The sequence below is a fragment of the Xiphophorus hellerii genome, chromosome 13, assembly GCF_003331165.1.
Source record: "Xiphophorus hellerii strain 12219 chromosome 13, Xiphophorus_hellerii-4.1, whole genome shotgun sequence".
Taxonomy (NCBI): domain Eukaryota; kingdom Metazoa; phylum Chordata; class Actinopteri; order Cyprinodontiformes; family Poeciliidae; genus Xiphophorus; species Xiphophorus hellerii.
Window position 1 is genome coordinate 14061072 of NC_045684.1, and position 20606 is coordinate 14081677.

Here is a 20606-nt window from a genome sequence, read left to right on the forward strand (position 1 = left end):
TAGAAAAGCAAATCTAGATGAAATGAATGAAAGTGAGGTTTGCAGCAGCAGCAGGTTCCTCAGCTTTGTCCTGAAGCTGTGGTTCTGTTGGGCCGGGTCAGAGAGGAACCGTCCTCTTCAGTCTGACAGCTGTCAGTCGGTTGGAGCCTCGTCTCTGTGATGATGCTTCATCAGGTCACGTCTCCTTAGGAAATAATGGCCTCCATTGGCTTTCAGCAGCTTTAATAAGAACCCAAGGCCATTAATGAAGAAACTGAGTGGTTCTGATCCAGTTACCAAGTCGGGTCTCCAGCTGATGATCAGGAACCAGCAGAAATAGCTCAACTCATCCAGCTCTGATAGAAAACTTTGAGTTTATTTATTGATCAAATGTTCTGGTTCTGCTGGTTTGGACTCTTTAAACCAGTTTGACTGGATCAGATGTTAGAATCAGTTCATCATGTTTCTTTTACATTCAGGGAAATTAATTTTCTACATTTTTATTATTTATTTGTTCATGTTTCAGTTTTAACCTGCATCCTGTTGGCTTCAGCTCACATCTTTTATTCTTTATTCAGATTGAGGGGCTGCAGTTTGTCAGAGACCAGCTGGACTTCTCTGTTCTCAGCTCTGAAGTCCAAACCGACCCATCTGACAAAACTGGACCTGATCGGAACCAACCTGGAAGGTTCTGGAGTGAAGGAGCTCTGTGGTTTTCTACAGACTGAAGGCTGCAGACTGGAGACATTGATGTATGTAATTATATAATTATTGATATTTCTGTGAATAATTATATATAATTGATCATAAATCAAATTAATTTCTTCTGTTCTAATAAATATTTTCTGAGTTTGTTCCTGGACTTGGATCCAGAGTTTAATTTAGTCCCTCTGTGTAACTGAGTTGGACCTGCTGATCTGAGGTCAGAACAGGACAGCATTCGGACCCCCAGTGTGTAGAAATCCCCCTCATCTGAAGCAGGTCAAAGGTCATTCAACCCAGTCTAGAAAAGGGAATTTCTGGAATCTGACAGGAACTAATCAATAATCAATGATTGATGCTTCAACACTTTGATCAGAACCTGGAATGATTTTACTGACTAAAATCATCCAACACAACATGACCCAGTACCAGGTTCTGGTTCTGGTTCTGGTTCTGAAGTCAGCAGGTCTTTATTGAAGCAGCAGCTTGTTGGCATTAATATTGATGAGAATCTTTAACTGGTTCTGTTGGACTGGTTAACCTGCATCCTGTTGGCTTCAGCTCACATCTTTTATTCTTTATTCAGATTGTATGACTGCAGTTTGTCAAAGATCAGCTGTGATTATTTGGCCTCAACTCTGAAGTCCAACCCGACCCGTCTGACAGAACTGGACCTGAGATACAACAACCTGATGGATTCAGATGTTGAGCAGCTGAAGGATCTTGTAGATGATGTAACGTAAGTAAATGTTTGTAGTGAGTCCAGCTGCTGTCAGCATATTGAACTAAACCCAGTTAGCATCAAAGCAAAGATCCAGTGTTCCCAGTAAAGCTGCAGCTTCTCAGTGGGAGGAGAATGGTTCAGGCTTCCTGATTGGACACAGAGACAGCAATCAGCCAATCAGAGGAGCAGCAGCTTGCTGTGTTCCTGCGTTTGTGTTGGTGTGAAGATGAGTGTTGTTGCTGTGTCCATGTCTCCAGGAAGTCCAGCTGGACTCCAGCGTCCAGCCGTCCAACATGTCTAGAGACAGTGGTCCTCATCCATCAAACTGTGGCAGCAGCAGATCTGATCTCAGATCTGTTTGTTCTCTCAGTTCAACAGGAAACAACTGATCAGGTTCATCTTGGTCACAGCTCTGAGATCAGTCTGACTGTAGCCTGGAAACCATCTAGTGGATGTGCTGCGTCACTGACTGCTGCTGGAGAGAGGCTGGAAACACTCACTGATCTGCTCTCTCCTTCCTTCTTCTCTCTGCAGGTGCGATGATAATGGTGATTTTGAGGATTCTGGTGATTTTGAGGATTCTGGTGATTATGAAGATTCTGATGGTTCTGATTATTCTGATTTTTTTGACCGGTGCGACTGATGATCTCTGTGAAGTAGAAAATGGTCTCAGTGTCCTGCTGATCCTCAGAGGTTGAAGTTGCAGCAGTTTGAGTGTAAAGAGACTCTGACTGGATCATGATGATGACCTCTGACCTCCAAGGTTTTCCTCCCGTTTATTTTCTCATGTCTGTCATTTAGTGTCTGATATTGTTTGTCTCTTTGGATCAATAAAGATCCAATTCAAACTGGGCTCCATTTAGAGGCTTCATGGAGTTTTGATCTGAACTGGATTCAACTGGAAAGTTGATCTTTTTTCTCTCTGATTCATTTTCATCCTGGAACCAGAAATGGTCTGAGAATGGAAACATGGGAATCATTTTCAGTTCAGCTTTGAAGCCATGAAAGACACTTCAAACCTCTTTTCTCTGCTGCTTCTTCCTTCTGCTGACATGAAAATGTTCCTCAAAGCTCCACAGATAAAAAGATGCTTTACTGGAAACTGCAGAGAAACTTCAGCTTCCATCAGAGAAACCAGTTTAACCAGTTTAGAACTGGATGTCCTATAGAAACTCTGATCTTAGAGCAGTTTTCAGGAACATATGGAACCTAGAAAACAAAAGATTTTATATATTTTATGTTCATTGTAAAAGCTAAATCTTGAAGTTTTACGTCATCATTGATTCTCAGCTTTAATTTCTCTCAGTTTGTTTTGGTTTTTACTTTTTTAACTCCATATTTCATGTTTTGAGTTTTCTAGAGAACTTCAGGCTCTTTACTGTGATTTTACTGATTTATTCAAACCTCAGAGAATCACTGGGATAATGTGCTGATTGGTTCATGTTTGATTTTCATAATTCTTCTAATGCAATGTGGGTTGCTGGATGTTTAACGACCAAATAAAGTTTTTAAAAAATCTTTGTGTATTTTTTATGCAGCTGACTGTGTACACATATAATAACTAAACCTTCATTTTAATCCTCCAGGCCATTTTTGCTGTATTATAAGTTTTCACATTTAGTTTCACAGCTTAAATTAGTAAAAGCAGAAACATCTCAAGTTGATTTCAGCTTTAAGCTACTAATTTAGCCAGCAGTTTATTTTTGCAGTATTCAGACTGAAGATGTTTTCTTAATAAAACAGATTAGAATCAATCTTTTCAATCAAAACTCGATGAATTAAATCAGCTATTAAATTAGAATAATAACTTGTATAAAACTGCCATTTCTGTCTGGTTAATGGTGCAGCAGATCCTGCAGGGGGCGCTCTGGGGCCTCAGTGTTCAGGTCGGTTACAGTCTACATCTCCCAGACTCCTGAATCTTCTGGTTCCTTCCTGAAATGATTTCCTGCAATAAAATGTTGGTTGGAAATGAGCAGAAAACTGAGAAAAACCTGAAAAAGTTCAAATCTGACCTAAAGTTTTACAGCTCAACTCATACAAAGGAAAACATGAAAATAAAGGTGTTTATTATCACCTGGAAGGAGGCGGAGCCTCAGCTGGGTCAGGGGGCGGAGCCTCAGCTGGGTCAGGGGGCGGAGCCTCAGGTGTGTCAGCTCTAGTCAGGTTTGGATCAGAACCGGTTCAGAGTCCATGCAGCAGCAGAGCAGAGTCTGTATATTTTTGTTATTTAATAAATTATCTTCAGAAAACGAAATTGATAGAAAGGATATAAGGTTTCTTTTCTTTTTCTTTTTTTTGGGGGGTTGGGGGAAAATATATGTAGCATCCCGATCCACACTCCATTCCAGTTCATGGCGGTAATGCACATCAATAAGTTGCTTGCCAACCGCCAAAAAAGAAGAAGAAGAAGAAGAAGAGTAGCGTCTGGATCAGGTGAGTGTTCACTTCTTGTTTTGCTAATGTTTTATTTACAATGTTTCAATGTGAAATTAATCCACAGCATAAACAACTAAGCAGGTGTAAGTGAACCAGGGTGTGATATTATTTAAAACAATGTGGTTGCAAGGAAGTAAATTTGGTAAGACTTTATTTGAAGGGGTGCAAGAAAAAAGGACATAGGATTCTTTATAAATGTTGAATTAGGTTTGAATTAGGTCCGCTGTATTTTATATTTCTGTTTTTTTGTCAATGTTTTTGTAGTTTTTTTTCAGTTCAGTTCAGGTGAGTTTTAACTCCACATTCTTCTGGTTTCCAGTCCTGACTGGGTTTTCTCTCTTTGAGCTGCTGGACAGAACCAGAACCAGGCCCTGGTTCTGGTTCTGGTTCTGTTTATGATGCAGAGCTGCAGCACCTGGTTTCAATCAGGAACTCTGATTTTCTCTGAGTTTTCATCTGTAACCCAGACAACAAGCTGAATTTGCTCCCAGTTTCATAGTGGAGTCAAACTGGTACCAGTAGGTTCTGAGTGTTTGTGGCCCGGCTGAGATATCTGGGTTCCTGATTGGTGGATGGAAAATATTTCAATATGAAGTCAATAATTTATTGATCAGAGAGGATTTCTCTGGGCTTTTATCAGTAGAAAATCCAGATTGAATCAGACATTTTGGATCAAATGCGTTACTTTATGGACTTTCTTTAATATGGAAAACTTGACCTCTTTCTGACCATCACTCCATTTCTGAGTCTTTCTGGTTTTAAATGTTTGCTCATTAGAAAATCATAAAATTGTTGGTTGAATCACAGCAATAATTTCCACAGCTGTTTGCCAACTTGCTAGGAAAGTTGTTTTACGTATTTTATATTTGAGTCACTGAATACAATCACGGACATTTCAAATATCCATGTTTTTCCTTTACTCTGATTTTGTTTTAATGAGGAAAATCAAAGTCCCTGGTGAATTAATGAATGAAACGTATTCATACCCCTTTAAATTTCTCACTCTGTTTGATTGCAGCCATTTGCTGATCTCAGAAAAGTTCATATTATTTCTCATTAATGTATACTTTTAATCAAAGCCTTGTTGACTGAGTTTAGAGTTAATCACTTCCCGGAGTGTTTTACTAATATCCCTCTTCCGTGTGGCTCCCTGGGGTAACTCTGTCCACTTCTTGTGTGAGAGTCCCAAATTCACTATTTCCTGTGGCCATTTACATTTATGCGCTTTCCTGCCCAACAAGGCAAAAAGTCAATTTTATAATTAAGAACATTGGGCAGTTCCACTACCCTCAAGCATTTCTCTTCATTGTAAAAATACATATGACACTTGGGAAATGGTTATGGGAGAGATATAAACCAAGCTATTTCTTTTGTGAGCCAAATGATGCACAGATTTGTGAGGCTGATACCCGAAGCCAAAAGCTGATATAAGAAGTAAGGGCGCCAGAGAACCTTACAAACTCAGATAACAGCCCAAACTGTTTCTGACGGTTTTAAACACTAACACCATTACTGACAGTTTTGTACCTTTAGTGATGAATTTTGCCACGTTCGCCTGTCATTTTTTATATATATAAAAAAAGTACATTTTCCTGTCCTGACTAATGTGCATTGTTTTAATCAATTGATTAAATGAATAAAATTAGTCTCTTGGATCAGGTGCTGGTCGCTGCATCCCCTGCATCTGCTGTTTGGCACTGTGTGATATGAGTGACCTTGAGAAGCTAAAGGAAGTAAAGCCCCTGAAAAGAACCAGAAAAGATGTTCAGGTGGCACTTAACAGGTCGCCTCGACACTGATGGGTCATTCATACTGTTTATATATAAGTCAATTTCCTAGTTGCTGAAAATGTGCAGAGATAAAATGTGGAGTGAAAATGAAGTATAATAGCTGTTAATGGAACTGTTTACACATTCAGTTGTTATACCACAAGTTTTCCAACTACACCTGCATCCCAGGTGTGGGTTGGTTGGGTGATTTATAAAGGTTTATGATTGTCCTGCTTTCCAATAAACTCCCAGGTTGCGTTAAAGCAAAATGTTTCTGCTTTTACTGTTTAACCCAACATGCGTTCTTTTACAAATTCAGCAGAAAAGCATCTAAACACTGTCTGATGGGGAGATAATTCAAAAACGCACTATGTAGACCCCTTATGGGTTTTTTTTTTCCAAAGTAGTAAAAGAAGATTGTACAAAGTATATCGGGATTGTATAATATATAATCATTATGACAGGCACTTGTAAAGTGGGAGTAAAGTCTTTTCTAAATTAAAATCTGATATTTGTGGTTTTTTATGTAGCTCAATAATTATTATAATTATTGCTTCATCTGGTAAGCTTTGATTAGATGTACTGTTTATTGCTCATTTACCATTTGGTGACTGCATGAAGTCACTTTGAACAGATGTTTTTGTTTAAATGTGTTACACACATAAATTTGAATAGAACATTGAAATATGTTCAAATACTAAAATTCACAGCTTTGGTTAGAAATACTTTTGCAGTGATCTGTGTAGCTGACACTCAATGCCTAACTGCTAGCTTGTAAGCAACTACTCAGAAATATTTCTAACATGAAAATGGTCAAACTGGGCACAAATACTTGTTTCAACAGCAAAAACAATTTAACACCATTGTAAATGCACTGCCACCTAAAGGCAGAGGGGTCTTGATGACACAATCACATATTAGAAATGGAAACTGGCTGGCTGCTAATTCAAAAATTTTTCAAAATTGCTATTGCTTTGGCATCATCATGCATTCATTAGGCTTTAAGGTGCAGAGGCGACAGGGGGATATTAACAGATTCCTCTGACCTCTGTTTAATTTCTACCGAACGAAGTCAAGAACCAGTTAAGCTAAATTGCCCCGACAACACCAGCATGCGAATAAGTCAAAAGCCTTGTTCCAGTTGAAGGCTGAGGAATAAATCTTCGGTGAAAGGTAATTGCCGACAGTTTCAGCACTTTCAGAAAGAGAAGCAGGATATCTTATTTGATGGCTGAGCTGCAGTCAGCCTTGCACCATTGGGGAACAAATGCTGACAGATTCAAAATGAAAATAATAAGCGTCAGACATAATTGGTTTCCAAAAGGAAGCCTCAATAACAGAGATGTCTTGTTGCAGCATTTTTTGGGGACTATATTTATGATGGATTTGGTGTCCTAGTTAATAGATGATCCTTTGAAAAATTCCTTGCCTTCAAAGGTTCGGTGGCCTGAAAAAGTCTGATGGCCTCAGTGAGATTCTGTCATAATATGTTTCATAGAAATAATAGTCACTGATATTTGACTAGATCTCTCTGAACTATTAAACCGAGTTTTAAGAATCGGATGTCATTTGTGACGAGAAAGACCTTGGACATAATTGATTGTTTCACATCTATGACAGTCTAGATCTTTTGTGGAGTGATACCCAAATTTTGCCGATATACATTTGAGTGTTTGAAGGGCAAACAAATTAGTAATTTATGTTGCTTAATACAAGAGTTTGACCAGATAAATTTCTAATCTTTATCAGCCCTATGAAGGCGACTTTGCCATGATTCCTTTGGTGAAAACTGAGGTTCACAATGTAAAACACAAGATAAAAATAACTCCTGCACCTTCATACTCACACCTTGGGAGCGTTCCTGCAACGCTCCCCTCCTTTTGTCCAACTCTTTCTGGTCCAAAATACTGAATAAATGCCAATAGATCTATAAAAGTTTAAACTGATTAAAAAGAAATCTTGTTCATTGGTAGTGCTTTAAAAGAAGTTAAAATGGAAAGATTGTCAAAATGGAATAATAGATCTGCAGTCATGTCACTTTTTGGAGAAGCCGGTGCCTTACAATTTGGAGAGCAAAATCCTTGTCACCAAGGGAAGGATCAATGTTGTTTTGGCAGCAAACAAATGCCCCGTGTCAGTACGTTTCCACATTTGGACCCACAGACCCGGCCTTTGCCAACTTTATGCTTCTGCCAGCAGAATAGAAAGGGACTAATGTATGCCTTTTATTGCAAGGATTGCAAACAGGAGTTTAGAGCGGTCAGCCTCTATTTGAGGCAAATTTAACGCTCATTGTTCCTTCCGCCCTCTGCTTGGAGCAGCTTTGAGATTAGCAGTGAAAGTTATGCAAATATGTTTTTATTTTCCTCTTTTTGCTCCGGACCTAGCCAGGGCTAAAAAAAAAAAAAAAAAAAGGGCATAAAGGATTGGTCAGAGTGAAAGCTGTGATAAACAGCCTCGCTACTTTTCAGATGGACTGACAAGAAAGGAAACATAAATGTGTGTTGACTGACCAGAGGGGCAGAAAATTCACATTTGACATTTGTGGCAGGTCTTAGCGCAGACAAACGCGCTCATTCTGCCACGTGCTGCCCGCTCTCTCCCAAACACACACACACACACACACATGCAGTTGTGGGAGCTGACCCAAAAATAGGAACCCAGTTAAAAAGTGTGTGAGTAGGCCTGACTCTGATTACAATCCCTGTACATTTAGCTCTTACTTTGCCTTGCATCATATTTAGTACCTGCTAAATTTTCATTAATATATTTTTAAATTTATGTATATATTTGACAGGGTTGCAACCATAAGTCTGAATGAATTTCAGACAGTTAAACATAAGACTCTGAAAAGTGTGGCTTGCTTTTTTATGTGGAAGTTTTGAAGTTGCGGAGGACAAAACCTACCAAAACATGGTTACCCAGCTATTGGTGTCGAAACTGACCATCAAAGTAATTCTCATTGACTTTTGAGTTTCAAAAGTCTGCTGGAACTCGCCTGCAGGGACAGATAAACTGCTCATTCATTCTAATGCTTTGCTGCTGTGTTGTGATGTTGATCTTTTGTGAGTCACACACACGTAGAAAACAAAGTTTTCTTCAACTTGGCTATGGTTGGTCAACTTGGTTGGTTGACCAAAATGCAAATAAAATGGATTAATACTAAAGACTTCTTCATGTTAACTTAAAATGGAAAATTGCCATTTTCTTTTTAAACTGGTTCATTGTTTCAAGTGTTATTAAAGAGATGATTTGATATAACTAAACATGCTGGGTAAACATGTCACATTTTGCTTACTTCAAATCGTAAGCCTGTGTGTTCCGCCAGACAAATGTCTACTGCCTGCCGTCATCCCTCCAGCTCTCACACACATTTGCACACGCATGCACAATCTCCCTTCTGCTACCTCATGCCTGCTCGCCCCCAACCCTCACCCTCCGCCACCACTTTCTCCCTGGGAGACTGATGCAGTGGCTGATTGCGTGGGAAGTTCCTCTGTCATCGTTAGCAGGCCTGGACGCACTTGTCAGGGGCCCCATTAGGAGGTTCCAATGAACTCTCCTTTGCCTCTGCCAGTCAGAAAGACATTCACGGATGGGTCGGAGGGCTTTTTGATGCTATGTATGGTCAAAGGCTGAGCAATTCTTGGGAATTGCTTTTTGAGGCTCTAAACCCCCGTGTCGATACGGTCAACCAGTTTAATCATTGGGTAATTAACCATTCAGGTAGCAAGGGACCAATTGCTCAAACAGATGTTGCCTGGCATCTAGAGGGATGACTTAACAGCCAAAGAGGTCCTTATCTTCTGCTGAGTCATGAATAATTAATGTGTTGTGTGTGTGTGTGTTTTTTTTTCTTCCAGTGTAAGTTGATCATTCTCCATTTGATGAGACCTGAAACGTTTTCACCTCACCCCGCATGAGGACATAAAATGGAAGTCTGTATTTAGTTTGTACTCAACTTAGCGAAGGGGCTAGTTGCTCACAGAGGCTACACTCTATCTGGTCCGCACAACTAAAGGGCACCAGCACAAATCGGTGTGTTGCAAAATCAGCAGGAAAATGTCCAGAGTATGCAAAGCAGTGCTCAACCTCAGGGTCGGGGGAGAGGAGGAGGAACCACATGGAGAAGAAGCAATTTCCAACTGAAGAGATTTCATACCAACATCTGATCATGAGCTATTCAAGCTTGTCAAACCGTCACGTCACTTTATGCCCAAGAATCAGCGATCTGTACAGCTAAGCAAACCATCAATCACTTGGCAAAATATTAGAAAAAGCTGTATACTGTACCTTCATATTTAGGGTGATATGAAGGAGTATTTTCTAAGGTGGAAGAATGAGATGCTTCTCAGGCACCGCATACTGTATGCTGTCCTGCAATATTACGATAAATCTGCCCTGCATAACATTTAAAAAAACTAAACAACTCAGAAATATAAAGGTCAAACTCATCATTTTGAGCTTATTGTAACCTTAGGAAGAGATGGAGCTTCAAATGTTCGAGAAGAAAAGGGAAACGGCAGAAAATGACTTGTTAGAATTTTTTTGTCTATCATATTGTACATGTTCAAAAAGTAAATAGGACAATTTCAAGGTGATTTACAGAACATTGGGTCATGTAACACTGTCGTTTGAAAAATGGATTTTCTGTTTCATTCATGTTTGAAGATATTCCTGTACACAGATATTCTGTACTGTTTTTGGTAGATCGGGTTTGCATACATCAGTCATCTGATGTATCATTGTGTGTGTGTATATATGCAATATATACAGTTATCATTTTTTAAAACCTTAAAAAAAACTGTTCATCTGGACTGAAATGGGTTCAGATCCAAACTGATGAAACTTGAATTATGGAAGATGCAGTTATTTTTGGCCTGTTGGATAAACTTTTGCTGCTCATACATGATGCATATTTCAGTGATAACTTAGAAAGTGTTGTTGGTCCATGAAGACCTGTAAAACTCACCAATCATGCCTTTAACCCACTTCTCAGATTTAGCAGGGTTCTATTGTCCTACCATGTGTCTGGATTCAAATTTCTTTCTTTCTGTCTTTTTTGTTGATTTGTGAAGCAGTGTACAGAAAATGTCTGACCTGTTACTTTCTAAACCTTTAATTCAGTTCATTATTCCAAGTTGGGAAGCGTTTGGCAGCTCAGAGACGGCCGTCGTTTATCTCAGTCTTTCCAAATGTCCCAATTCAAAGGTACCTCAATTCAAGCTTGAAGTACCTGGAGACCAATCAGAATTGCCTGACATTTTTCCATACTAAACAGAGCAGACTGGTTGATAATGTTTTCCAGTTGAAAATGAAATGAAATCCACATGGCTTGATTTCTCCCATTAAAAGAGTTTTTTTTTTCTTGTGCTTTATAAAACTTCTGCTGATTCCAGGAGCATATGAGTTTGTCCATGTAAATATGTCTATTGTCATCCAAGTCTGATGGGGTGCACATGTGTTTATGATGTAAGTCAGTCCATGTATTTTGTCTCTTGAGCAATTTTCCATCTTATTTGCAAAAGGTTATTCTGTGTGTGTGTGTGTGTGTGTGTGACAAAACCAGATATGCTTTTGGAGCGTACAGCGGGCCTGAATGGGGGAAGCGAGTGTTTTAAAGCAAAAGCTTGGTACGTCAAGGAGATTAATGTCCTGCTATTGTCTCCAGCTCTCATCAGAACACTTTTATCTCCAGAAAATGACGGAGCTTGCACTTTTCATTATGTACGTTAGGTAGCGAGCGGCGCTTCACGCCCCGTCTCGGGCCCTTACTTCCCCTTTCACAAAAGGATTGCTTTTTGGGGTGAATGTGAATTTGGTGTGTGTGTGTGTGTGTGTGTGATTTATACATGATTAAAACTTCAGTATTTGGAGAGGAGTCTGTGTGTGTTGCTATTTGCAGGCCTTACTCGTCATTTCTGGCTTCTGAATACTAATTCAACACAATAATTGATGTTTCAGGACTTGCAAATATGGATCTGGAGAATATGGATTACTCTGGAGGGGCCATCGATTGTTTAAAGTGTCTCTGAAAAATAGGATGGCATTTGTTTTTAATTCTTCCTTCCAGACACATCACTGTTTTTTTTTGTTTTTTTTTGGTCATGTGTACTTAGTATTAAAATGATGCGGAAGCAACACACATCAGAGAATGAAAATGTTGCAATAGGTACTGTATATGTATATATTTTTTCCATTCAATGACTCTATTTAAAAAAAAAACAATCTGACCATCAGAGAGGTTAAATTCCTGAATTAAAATTTTGTTTTGCTTTCCTTCTGACACAGCAAAATCTTTCTTGGCATAATGTATGCTGTGAATCATGACCACACCATGCATCTAGCATACAGACTTTTTAATGAACAGAGAATACTTAAAGTAGATTGTTAACTTAAGTTAACCTTTTTACCTGGTGAAGGCTTTTACTAAAAATTGACCAAGTTGACACCATAAATATAACTCCTTGTGCCGGGAGTTATCATAAAAGGGGGCAGTTCAATAAATGTGATTAGCTGAAGGCGGCTGGAAACACTGAAAAACCATCTTCAGCCATCCCTTATTGAAATTCAAAAATAATTTATTGATTCCAAAGGGAAATTAAACTTGCCTCATTAATTCAACTTCTTCAAAGAGTTGGGTGTTGGCATTAAAGATCTTTCCTAGCGGTATGTCTGAAATCGAATTTGAAGAAGCCTCTGACTGAAGACACCATTTTTCCAGAACACTCTCATGAAGCGGATGGTCATGGTTGTCCATAATTTTCTTCATCCTTCTTTGCATTATCTCCAAACGTTATACAGTCGACCCCAAAATATAACCAGCATTCTTTATCAGGATTTTGAGCCTTTTTATGTTTCTGGGTCTGATGCTGCTACACCAACAGCTGCCTGCAGAAGAGATGAGACCTTTAAATTGCTCAAAAATTACATTCTCCTCTGCCCCTTCTTGTAGACGGCCTCCCTACTGCATCTGCAGTCTGGTGTTCAGGTGAACACAAGGGTATTCATATTCCTCAACCATCTCCACTTCTTCTGCCATGATGGGAACAGTGTTTGAGCTAATCCTGTTCCTCCTGAAATCTACAATCATCACATTTCTTTTGTTCACATTCAAGATGAGACGATTGTTCCCACACCGATACACAAAGCAGTTCGCCAGTGTATATTAGAATTATTTTTAAATCAGTTGTGGTTTATCATGTTGTGGCTGAAATTAATTTTCAAACATGCAGTGTTTTGGAACAAATAAGTGTGGAATCAACTTCCAGCCTTTCAAAACCAAAAAACAAAGCACTTTATAGCTTATTAAAAAATGATGGCATTCATCATTTGACTGGGTCTAAATAAGATTTGAGGCAGGTGCAATATTAAGGGATTCAAAGGTTTTCAAGACCTGCTTAAGGGATTGTTTTAAAAGATCACGTTCCTGGGTCCAAACTTGTGGTATTTGTAGAAGTTCTAGTGCCAAGGTTGCCAGGTGCTTGAATGGCACACTGGATAAAGACTGTGCTTTGGTCTCGATGATTCTTAGTTCAACACCAGCATGGTTTTAAAATTTCACAAGGAAAACTGACTATGCGGTATTTGTAGAAGTTCGAGCATCACGGTTGCCAGTTGCTTGGATGGCACACCGGATAAAGACTGTGCTTTGGTCTCGATGATTCTTAGTTCAACACCAGCATGGTTTTAAAATTTCACAAGGAAAACTGACTATGTGGTATTTGTAGAAGTTCGAGCGTCAAGGTTGCCAGTTGCTTGGATGGCACACCGGATAAAGACTGTGCTTTGGTCCAGATGATTCTTAGTTCAAGACCTGCGTGGTATTAAAATTTCACAAGGAAAACTGACTATGTGGTATTTGTAATATCTTTTTCTACAACCCAGGATGAAAAAAAAGTCAATGTGTAGTGAAACTTTACGAAAAAATACAAAACCTTTTTCCTTGCTGTTAATCGCCATAAAAGCATTTCAGCCAGAAATAAAATCAAAGGATGACAGTGAATCACATTTGTGGTATTTGTAGAAGTTCGAGCGTCAAGGTTGCCAGTTGCTTGGATGGCACAGTTGATAAAGACTGTGCTTTGGTCCCGATGATTCTTAGTTCAAGACCTGCATGGTTTTAAAATTTCACAAGGAAAACTGACTATGTGGTATTTGTAGAAGTTCGAGCGTCAAGATTGCCGGTTGCTTGGATGGCACACTGGATAAAGACTGTGCTTTGGTCCTGATGATTCTTAGTTCAAGACCTGCATGGTTTTAAAATTTCACAAGGAAAACTGACTATGTGGTATTTGTAGAAGTTCGAGCTCCAAGTTTGCCAGTTGCTTGGATGGCACACTGGATAAAAACTGTGCTTTGGTCCTGATGGTTCTTAGTTCAAGACCTGCTTAAGACAAGGTTTTGCTGTAAAATATTGTTAGGATGAACAGGTAATTCCCCCCCTCCAACCGGGGGGGGGGGGATTAGGGGGGGGGGTGCAGGGGATAAGAAGAGTAGGGAGGGAGAGGAGAAGATGGGGGGAGGAGAAGAGAGGGGGGGGACAAGAAGAGTAGGGGGGGTGGGAGAAGAAGAGAGGGGGCTAGGAGAGGGGGGGACAAGAAGAGTAGGGGGGGAGAGGAAGAGAGGGGGGGGACAAAAAGAGTAGGGGGGGTGGGAGAAGAAGAGAGGGGGCTAGGAGAGGGGGGGACAAGAAGAGTAGGGTAGGAGAGGATCGGGGGACAAGAAGAAGTAGGGGAAGTAGAAGAGTGTCCCCCTCCCCCCTACGGGGGGAGGGGGACAAGAGTGACAAGAAGAGTGTCCCCCTCCCCCCCGTAGGGGGGAGGGGGACACTCTTCTTGTTACCTGTTCATCCTAACAATATTTTCCAGCAAAATCCATGCCTTAAGCAGGTCTTGAACTAAGAACCATTGGGACCAAAGCACAGTCTTTATCCAGTGTGCCATCCAAGCAACTGGCAAACTTGGAGCTCGAACTTCTACAAATACCACATAGTCAGTTTTCCTTGTGAAATTTTAAAACCATGCAGGTCTTGAACTAAGAACCATCAGGACCAAAGCGCAGTCTTTATCCAGTGCACCATCCAATCAACTGGCAACCTTCACGCTCGAACTTCTACAAATACCACATAGTTAGTTTTCCTTGTGAAAATTTAACACCATGCAGGTCTTGAACTAAGAACCATCAGGACCAAAGCACAGTCTTTATCCAGTGTGCCATCCAAGCAACTGGCAACCTTCACGCTCGAACTTCTACAAATACCACATAGTGAGTTTTCCTTGTGAAAATTTAACACCATGCAGGTCTTGAACTAAGAATCATCAGGACCAAAGCACAGTCTTTATCCAGTGCACCATCCAAGCAACTGGCAAACTTGGAGCTCGAACTTCTACAAATACCACATAGTCAGCTTTCCTTGTGAAAATTTAACACCATGCAGGTCTTGAACTAAGAATCATCAGGACCAAAGCACAGTCTTTATCCAGTGTGCCATTCAAGCAACTGGCAACCTTGACGCTCGAACTTCTACAAATACCACATAGTCAGTTTTCCCTGTGAAATTTTAAAACCATGGCGGTCTTGAACTAAGAACCATCGGGACCAAAGCGCAGTCTTTATCCAGTGCGCCATCCAAGCAACTGGCAACCTTCACGCTCGAACTTCTACAAATACCACATAGTCAGCTTTCCTTGTGAAAATTTAACACCATGCAGGTCTTGAACTAAGAATCATCAGGACCAAAGCACAGTCTTTATCCAGTGCGCCATCCAAGCAACTGGCAAACTTGGAGCTCGAACTTCTACAAATACCACATAGTCAGCTTTCCTTGTGAAAATTTAACACCATGCAGGTCTTGAACTAAGAATCATCGGGACCAAAGCACAGTCTTTATCCAGTGTGCCATTCAAGCAACTGGCAACCTTGACGCTCGAACTTCTACAAATACCACATAGTCAGTTTTCCCTGTGAAATTTTAAAACCATGGCGGTCTTGAACTAACAATCATCGGGACCAAAGGACAGTCTTTATCAACTGTGCCATCCAAGCAACTGGCAACCTTGACGCTCAAACTTCTACAAATACCACAAATGTGAGTCACTGTCATCCTTTGATTTTATTTCTGGCTGAAATGCTTTTATGGCGATTAACAGCAAGTAAAAAGTTTTGTATTTTTTCGTAAAGTTTCACTACACATTGACTTTTTTTTCATCCTGGGTTGTAGAAAAAGATATTAGACTCTTTATGAGGACATTAGTTACAAAGCAGATAACACCCAATTTTTACAACAAATGCTTAATGTCACTGACCCACCTGTTACATCTTCATCTCTCCTGACAATATTTTCCACAATGTTGGGAGTGCAAATTTGAGCATTTCTAATGAAAACATTACTTTTCGTTTGTCCTGTTTACAAAAAAGTTGGGAGAACTCCAACTTTTAAAGGTCGGTGTCTGTCGGAAACAGGACTTGAACCTAGTCTATGATGGTGTTGAGGCGGTGAGCGATGGTGAGAACGGTACATTCCCTGAACTTATCCCGGATGGTTTTCTGAATCAGCTCGTCTGTCCTGCAACAACAAAGATGATCTGATCGGGCCTCCGTGTGTCCGTGTGTGTGTGTGTGTGTGTGTGTTTCTCTCCGTAGCGTACCGGGGGTCCACTTTGGCCGTGGCCTCGTCGATGATGAGGATGCGGTTCCTCCTCAGGACGGCCCTGGCCAAACACACCAGCTGCCTCTGACCCACGCTGAAGTTGGAGCCGGACTCGGCCAGAACCGTCTCCAGCTTTCCCGGCAGTTCCTCGGCTACGGACTTCAGCTGGACCTGAAGGAGACGGGAACGTCGCCGACGGTCGTGATGTGACGCAGTTACTAAAGAAGATGTGGTGAACACTCGCCTCCTCCAGAGCTTTCCACAGCTCCTCGTCAGAGTGCCGGCCGAAGGGATCCAGGTTCTTCCTCAGCGTGTCGGTAAACAATACCGGGTCCTTCAGATCGGAGGGAAAACAAAGACAACAGAACCGTTAATGATCCTCTCTAGTTCTGTGCTGCAAGGCTGAACTAACTGATGCACTGATGTGCAACACAATATCTACTTTAAATCACCCTAAAATTACTCATTTCTTTGTGTCACTATTTGGCACTTTATTTAGTTTTCGATTTACTCAGAGGGAAGAGCTCACAATAATGTCCTAAAGTAAGAGCAGCACAGGTTCAACATATTTCACTCAAGTTACTGTAAAAAATAGACGTCCAATAAATTATTTCACAGTAAAATTGTTTTTTGGTACAAACTCTACTCAAGTACTGAGTAGCTGATCAAATGATCAATCATTTAATAATTAAAAATTACATCATCAGAGAAACCGAAATTTAAAGTTACATGTAGATTTTAAGGAAAACCAGCCCAATTTTTTGTGGGAGTAACAACAAATAACTACGTCAGGCAAAGTCATTCTTAGAAAAATCAGTTTCTTTCAATTTAAACCTGATGAAGCTTTAAGAAAAACTAACTGTGTGCGTCTGTGTTTGGTGAATATCTGGTTAAAAGATGTTTAAGGATTGAAAATTCTGATATTTTTATTAAATTGCTCAAGTAAAATTAAAAAGTATTGCTTGTAATTGTAAATGTCACTGTTTGTTTGGTTGAGTTTTTTGGTTAACGTTGTGTTTTTCTGTGTACTTCCTCCCTGTTTAAACCTGAATGTTGTCCAGTTCCACTAAAGTCAAAAATGGCGACAAAGACAAACAGCAACACTGATTTTAAAAAGTTACATTTTAAGTAGCTTAAAGCAGCATTGACAACAATAATTTCCAGAGCAGACTGTAGATAACTCTTGGTGGTAAATCTTTGACCGGCTGAACACACAGCGTGTGTGTTTGGGTCCTGAAGAACCTGGTCCAGGTATTCCTGTTTTTGAGTTTTCGCTTAAAAAGCAGCAAAAAAAGGAAAATTGGCAGTATCAGCAAAAAACTTTGAAATCGGTGCATTCCTGGAGTGACAAAATAGAATGATAAAAAAAGATATGTAGGCAGAAATTGGCCTTAACTTTGACTGATTATCATGAAGTTTGTGGGTTTTAATCTAAAAATCCCACATTAATTATGTAGATCCACTTCATTAACAGACCAAGATCAGGATTTGAACCCACATCCTTTGTATCTGAGGTCTGATGCCTTAACCTGTGGACCACATGACCTTCTACGTTTTGCCAGTTTCTCGTGGCGCATTTATCTTTTCAGGTGTCAGTATTGACTGGAAGAGGCTGACAAAATAGACATTCTTTCCAGGCTTTGAACCCTTGACCTTAATACTTGGTGTCTGATGCCATAACCTGTGGACCACATGATCCTATACACTCCTGAAATTTCTGGTAGCACATTTATTTTTTCTGCTGTCAATGGTGACTGAACAAGGCTGACAGAATAGACATTCTTTCCAGAATTTGAACCATTTTGAACCATAATATCTAAAACATGGAGCAACTTATTAGATGTGCAAAGATAGTTTTTGTGATGCCATTCATCAAAATGTAATGTTACTGGTTTTCTCAATTGTTTACTGGGTGGTGTTTTCATGACTGTGTAGTTTTGTGTCTTTATGATATAAAGCACTATGAACTGTCTTGTTGCTGAAATGTGATATACAAATAATCTTGAATGATAATTAAAACTGAAGAGCGTGTTTACTTGCAGAGCATCTGATTAAATCAGTCAATCCAGGTGTGGTGGTGCAGGTAGTCACACCTTTAAACTGAGAGTCATTAGTTAAACCTGTCACTCAATGAGCAGTGAAACTACCCCGAAAGTCATTCATCTGTCACTTGTTACATGAAGATCAAAACACCTCAACATATGTCATTAAAAGTGTGAACGATCATGTGGTCAACAGGTTAAAGCATCAGACACAAAGGACAAGAGTTCAAATCCTGGAAAGAATGTCTATTTTGTTAGCCTCAATCAGTCACTATTGACAGCAGAAAAGATAAATGCGCCATGAGAAACTTCTAAAGTGTAGAAGGTCATGTGGTTAAGGCATCAGACCTCAGATGCAAAGAATGTGGGTTCAGATCTTGGTCTGCAAATGAAGAGGATTTTCATAATTAGTTTGGTATTTAATGGGATTTTTAGATTAAAACACACAAAGTTAATCATAATCAGTCAAAATTGAGGATTAATGTTGAGAAGAACATGATTTCTGCTTAATTTTGTTGTTTTTTTTATCAATCTATTTTTACTCCAGGAATGCACCGATTTCAACGTTTTTTGCTGATACTGCCGATATTCCTGTTTTGCTGGTTTTTAAGCAAAAACTCGAAAACAGGAATATCGGCAGTATCAGCAAAAAACTTTGAAATCGGTGCATTTTTACTCCAGGAATGCACCGACTTCAAAGTTTTTTGCTGATACTGCTGATATTCCTTTTTTGCTACCTTTCAAGCAAGTGTAGTTTTGACTGCAAATATATCAGTAAACTTGAAATAAGGGATCCTTACTTAGCTAGAGCTAGAAAATAATAATAAAAAACAATTAAGCTTCATTTAAAAAAATATACAACTGTCATAAACAAAGATGATTTTATTTTTACCAGAATGTTTCTCTACCGCCCTCTTGTGGTCGCAGCTGATAATGACCCATCTAGCAAGCAAATGCTCAGATGACGTTCGGCGTCCAAACAACAATGAGAAGAATGTTGGATGAAAAAGCCAAATGTGAGCACAAATTTTAGAAATTATTCAATACACAACTTATTGTTTCTATATTGTGTTTCACATCTTTCAGAAAGTAACCAATAATAATTACTAAATGTCTATAATACTTGTTTTTCTTTACATAAGTTCTAAACAAATCAAATCATAAAAACGCTGATGAATGCAGAATACAGACCACTTCTGTACAACCAAGGTGAGCGTAACCTCGGCACCTCTAGCTAAACTCCTTTTAAAATCTGTTGGTTTTAACATTAACTGACCTATAGGAGACACACACACACACATAAACACACTGACCTGCTCACAGAAATGTTATAATACAGTGAAGTAAAGTGTTTGGTTCAGATAACTGAACCCTGACTTCCTGAAGAAACTCAGAGTTTGTTGAATCTCACTTCTGTTCTGAAATGTTTTGTGTTCTTCAGAAACTTCTCATGTCTGGAGAAACCGCTGAAGCTCCATCAGAACCCAAACTGCAGCGAGTTCAGATCTGAACCAGAACCTGGACTCGACTCAAACCAGCCGACACGCTCCCGCTGGAAACCTCGCCCTCCATGTCTGCTGGTGGCGCATTCATGTTTCGCTGGAAAACGCCAGACACTCTGACAAGATGACGAATTTCTCCAGAAACTTCCAGGATTCCCTGAACTCGTTTGTCCAGACCAGAACTTTGTCATGTTGACACAGAGTGCTGCATTAGACACCAGACAGATGAAACGCTGTTTTTAAATCAATCAGATTAATGTGTTTCTGCTCCACTTGGGGCTGTATATTTACACTTTTAAAACTTGTTGGGAGTTTTTCAGTTCTTCCAGCTTCAACTGAGAAGCTGAGTTGATGCTTCTGAGTACGATTCGCATATTTAAAAGCGAATCGTGTCGAATTTCCAGCACCAGGCTCACTTATAGAAGTGAGGATTTTTCTGTCCTAATTTGAAAATGAAATGAGAAAAAAACTGGAAACAAAAATAAGATTTAAAAAAAAAACACAGAAGGTGCAAAAAACCTGCAGCAGCCTCATCTTGTTTATGTCAGCTAATGACGTCATCATTTACAATAACAAACGGCCCATAAAAGCATCACTTTGACCCAGAATCTACCTGTCTGGTTACATGATGTCTCCCTCTTGTGGCGGAACCTTGAACTGCAGCACGAATTCATGAGAGAAAAGTGACATTCCTGCAACAACAGACAACTTTAGCATCAAAATACACAAAATATATCAAAGAAGGATGTGAGACTGTATGAAATGGAGTAAATTAGAATTAAAAAAAATCATTTTTAA

At 39.7% G+C, this 20606-nt stretch overlaps 2 protein-coding genes and 1 long non-coding RNA gene across 8 annotated transcripts in view; all 3 read left to right on the plus strand.

Annotated features, from left to right (window-relative positions):
• LOC116730780 (NLR family CARD domain-containing protein 3-like) overlaps window positions 1-2103 on the plus strand; it is a 40493-nt gene extending 38390 nt beyond the window's left edge. Inside the window, exons 9-11 of the mRNA XM_032580268.1 lie at window positions 558-731; window positions 1268-1420; window positions 1940-2103. Of these exons, the coding sequence (XP_032436159.1) occupies window positions 558-731; window positions 1268-1420; window positions 1940-2048 (436 nt within the window). The 3' untranslated portion in view covers window positions 2049-2103. The remainder of the gene's footprint in view (window positions 1-557; window positions 732-1267; window positions 1421-1939) is intronic.
• The window catches only part of csmd3b (CUB and Sushi multiple domains 3b), a 642306-nt gene that overhangs the window by 234185 nt on the left and 387515 nt on the right, over window positions 1-20606 (plus strand). The window lies entirely within an intron of this gene.
• On the plus strand, window positions 19035-20587 carry LOC116730788 (uncharacterized). The gene is made up of 3 exons (XR_004341413.1): window positions 19035-19322; window positions 19449-19515; window positions 19748-20587. It is a non-coding gene; the product is annotated as an uncharacterized LOC116730788 (long non-coding RNA).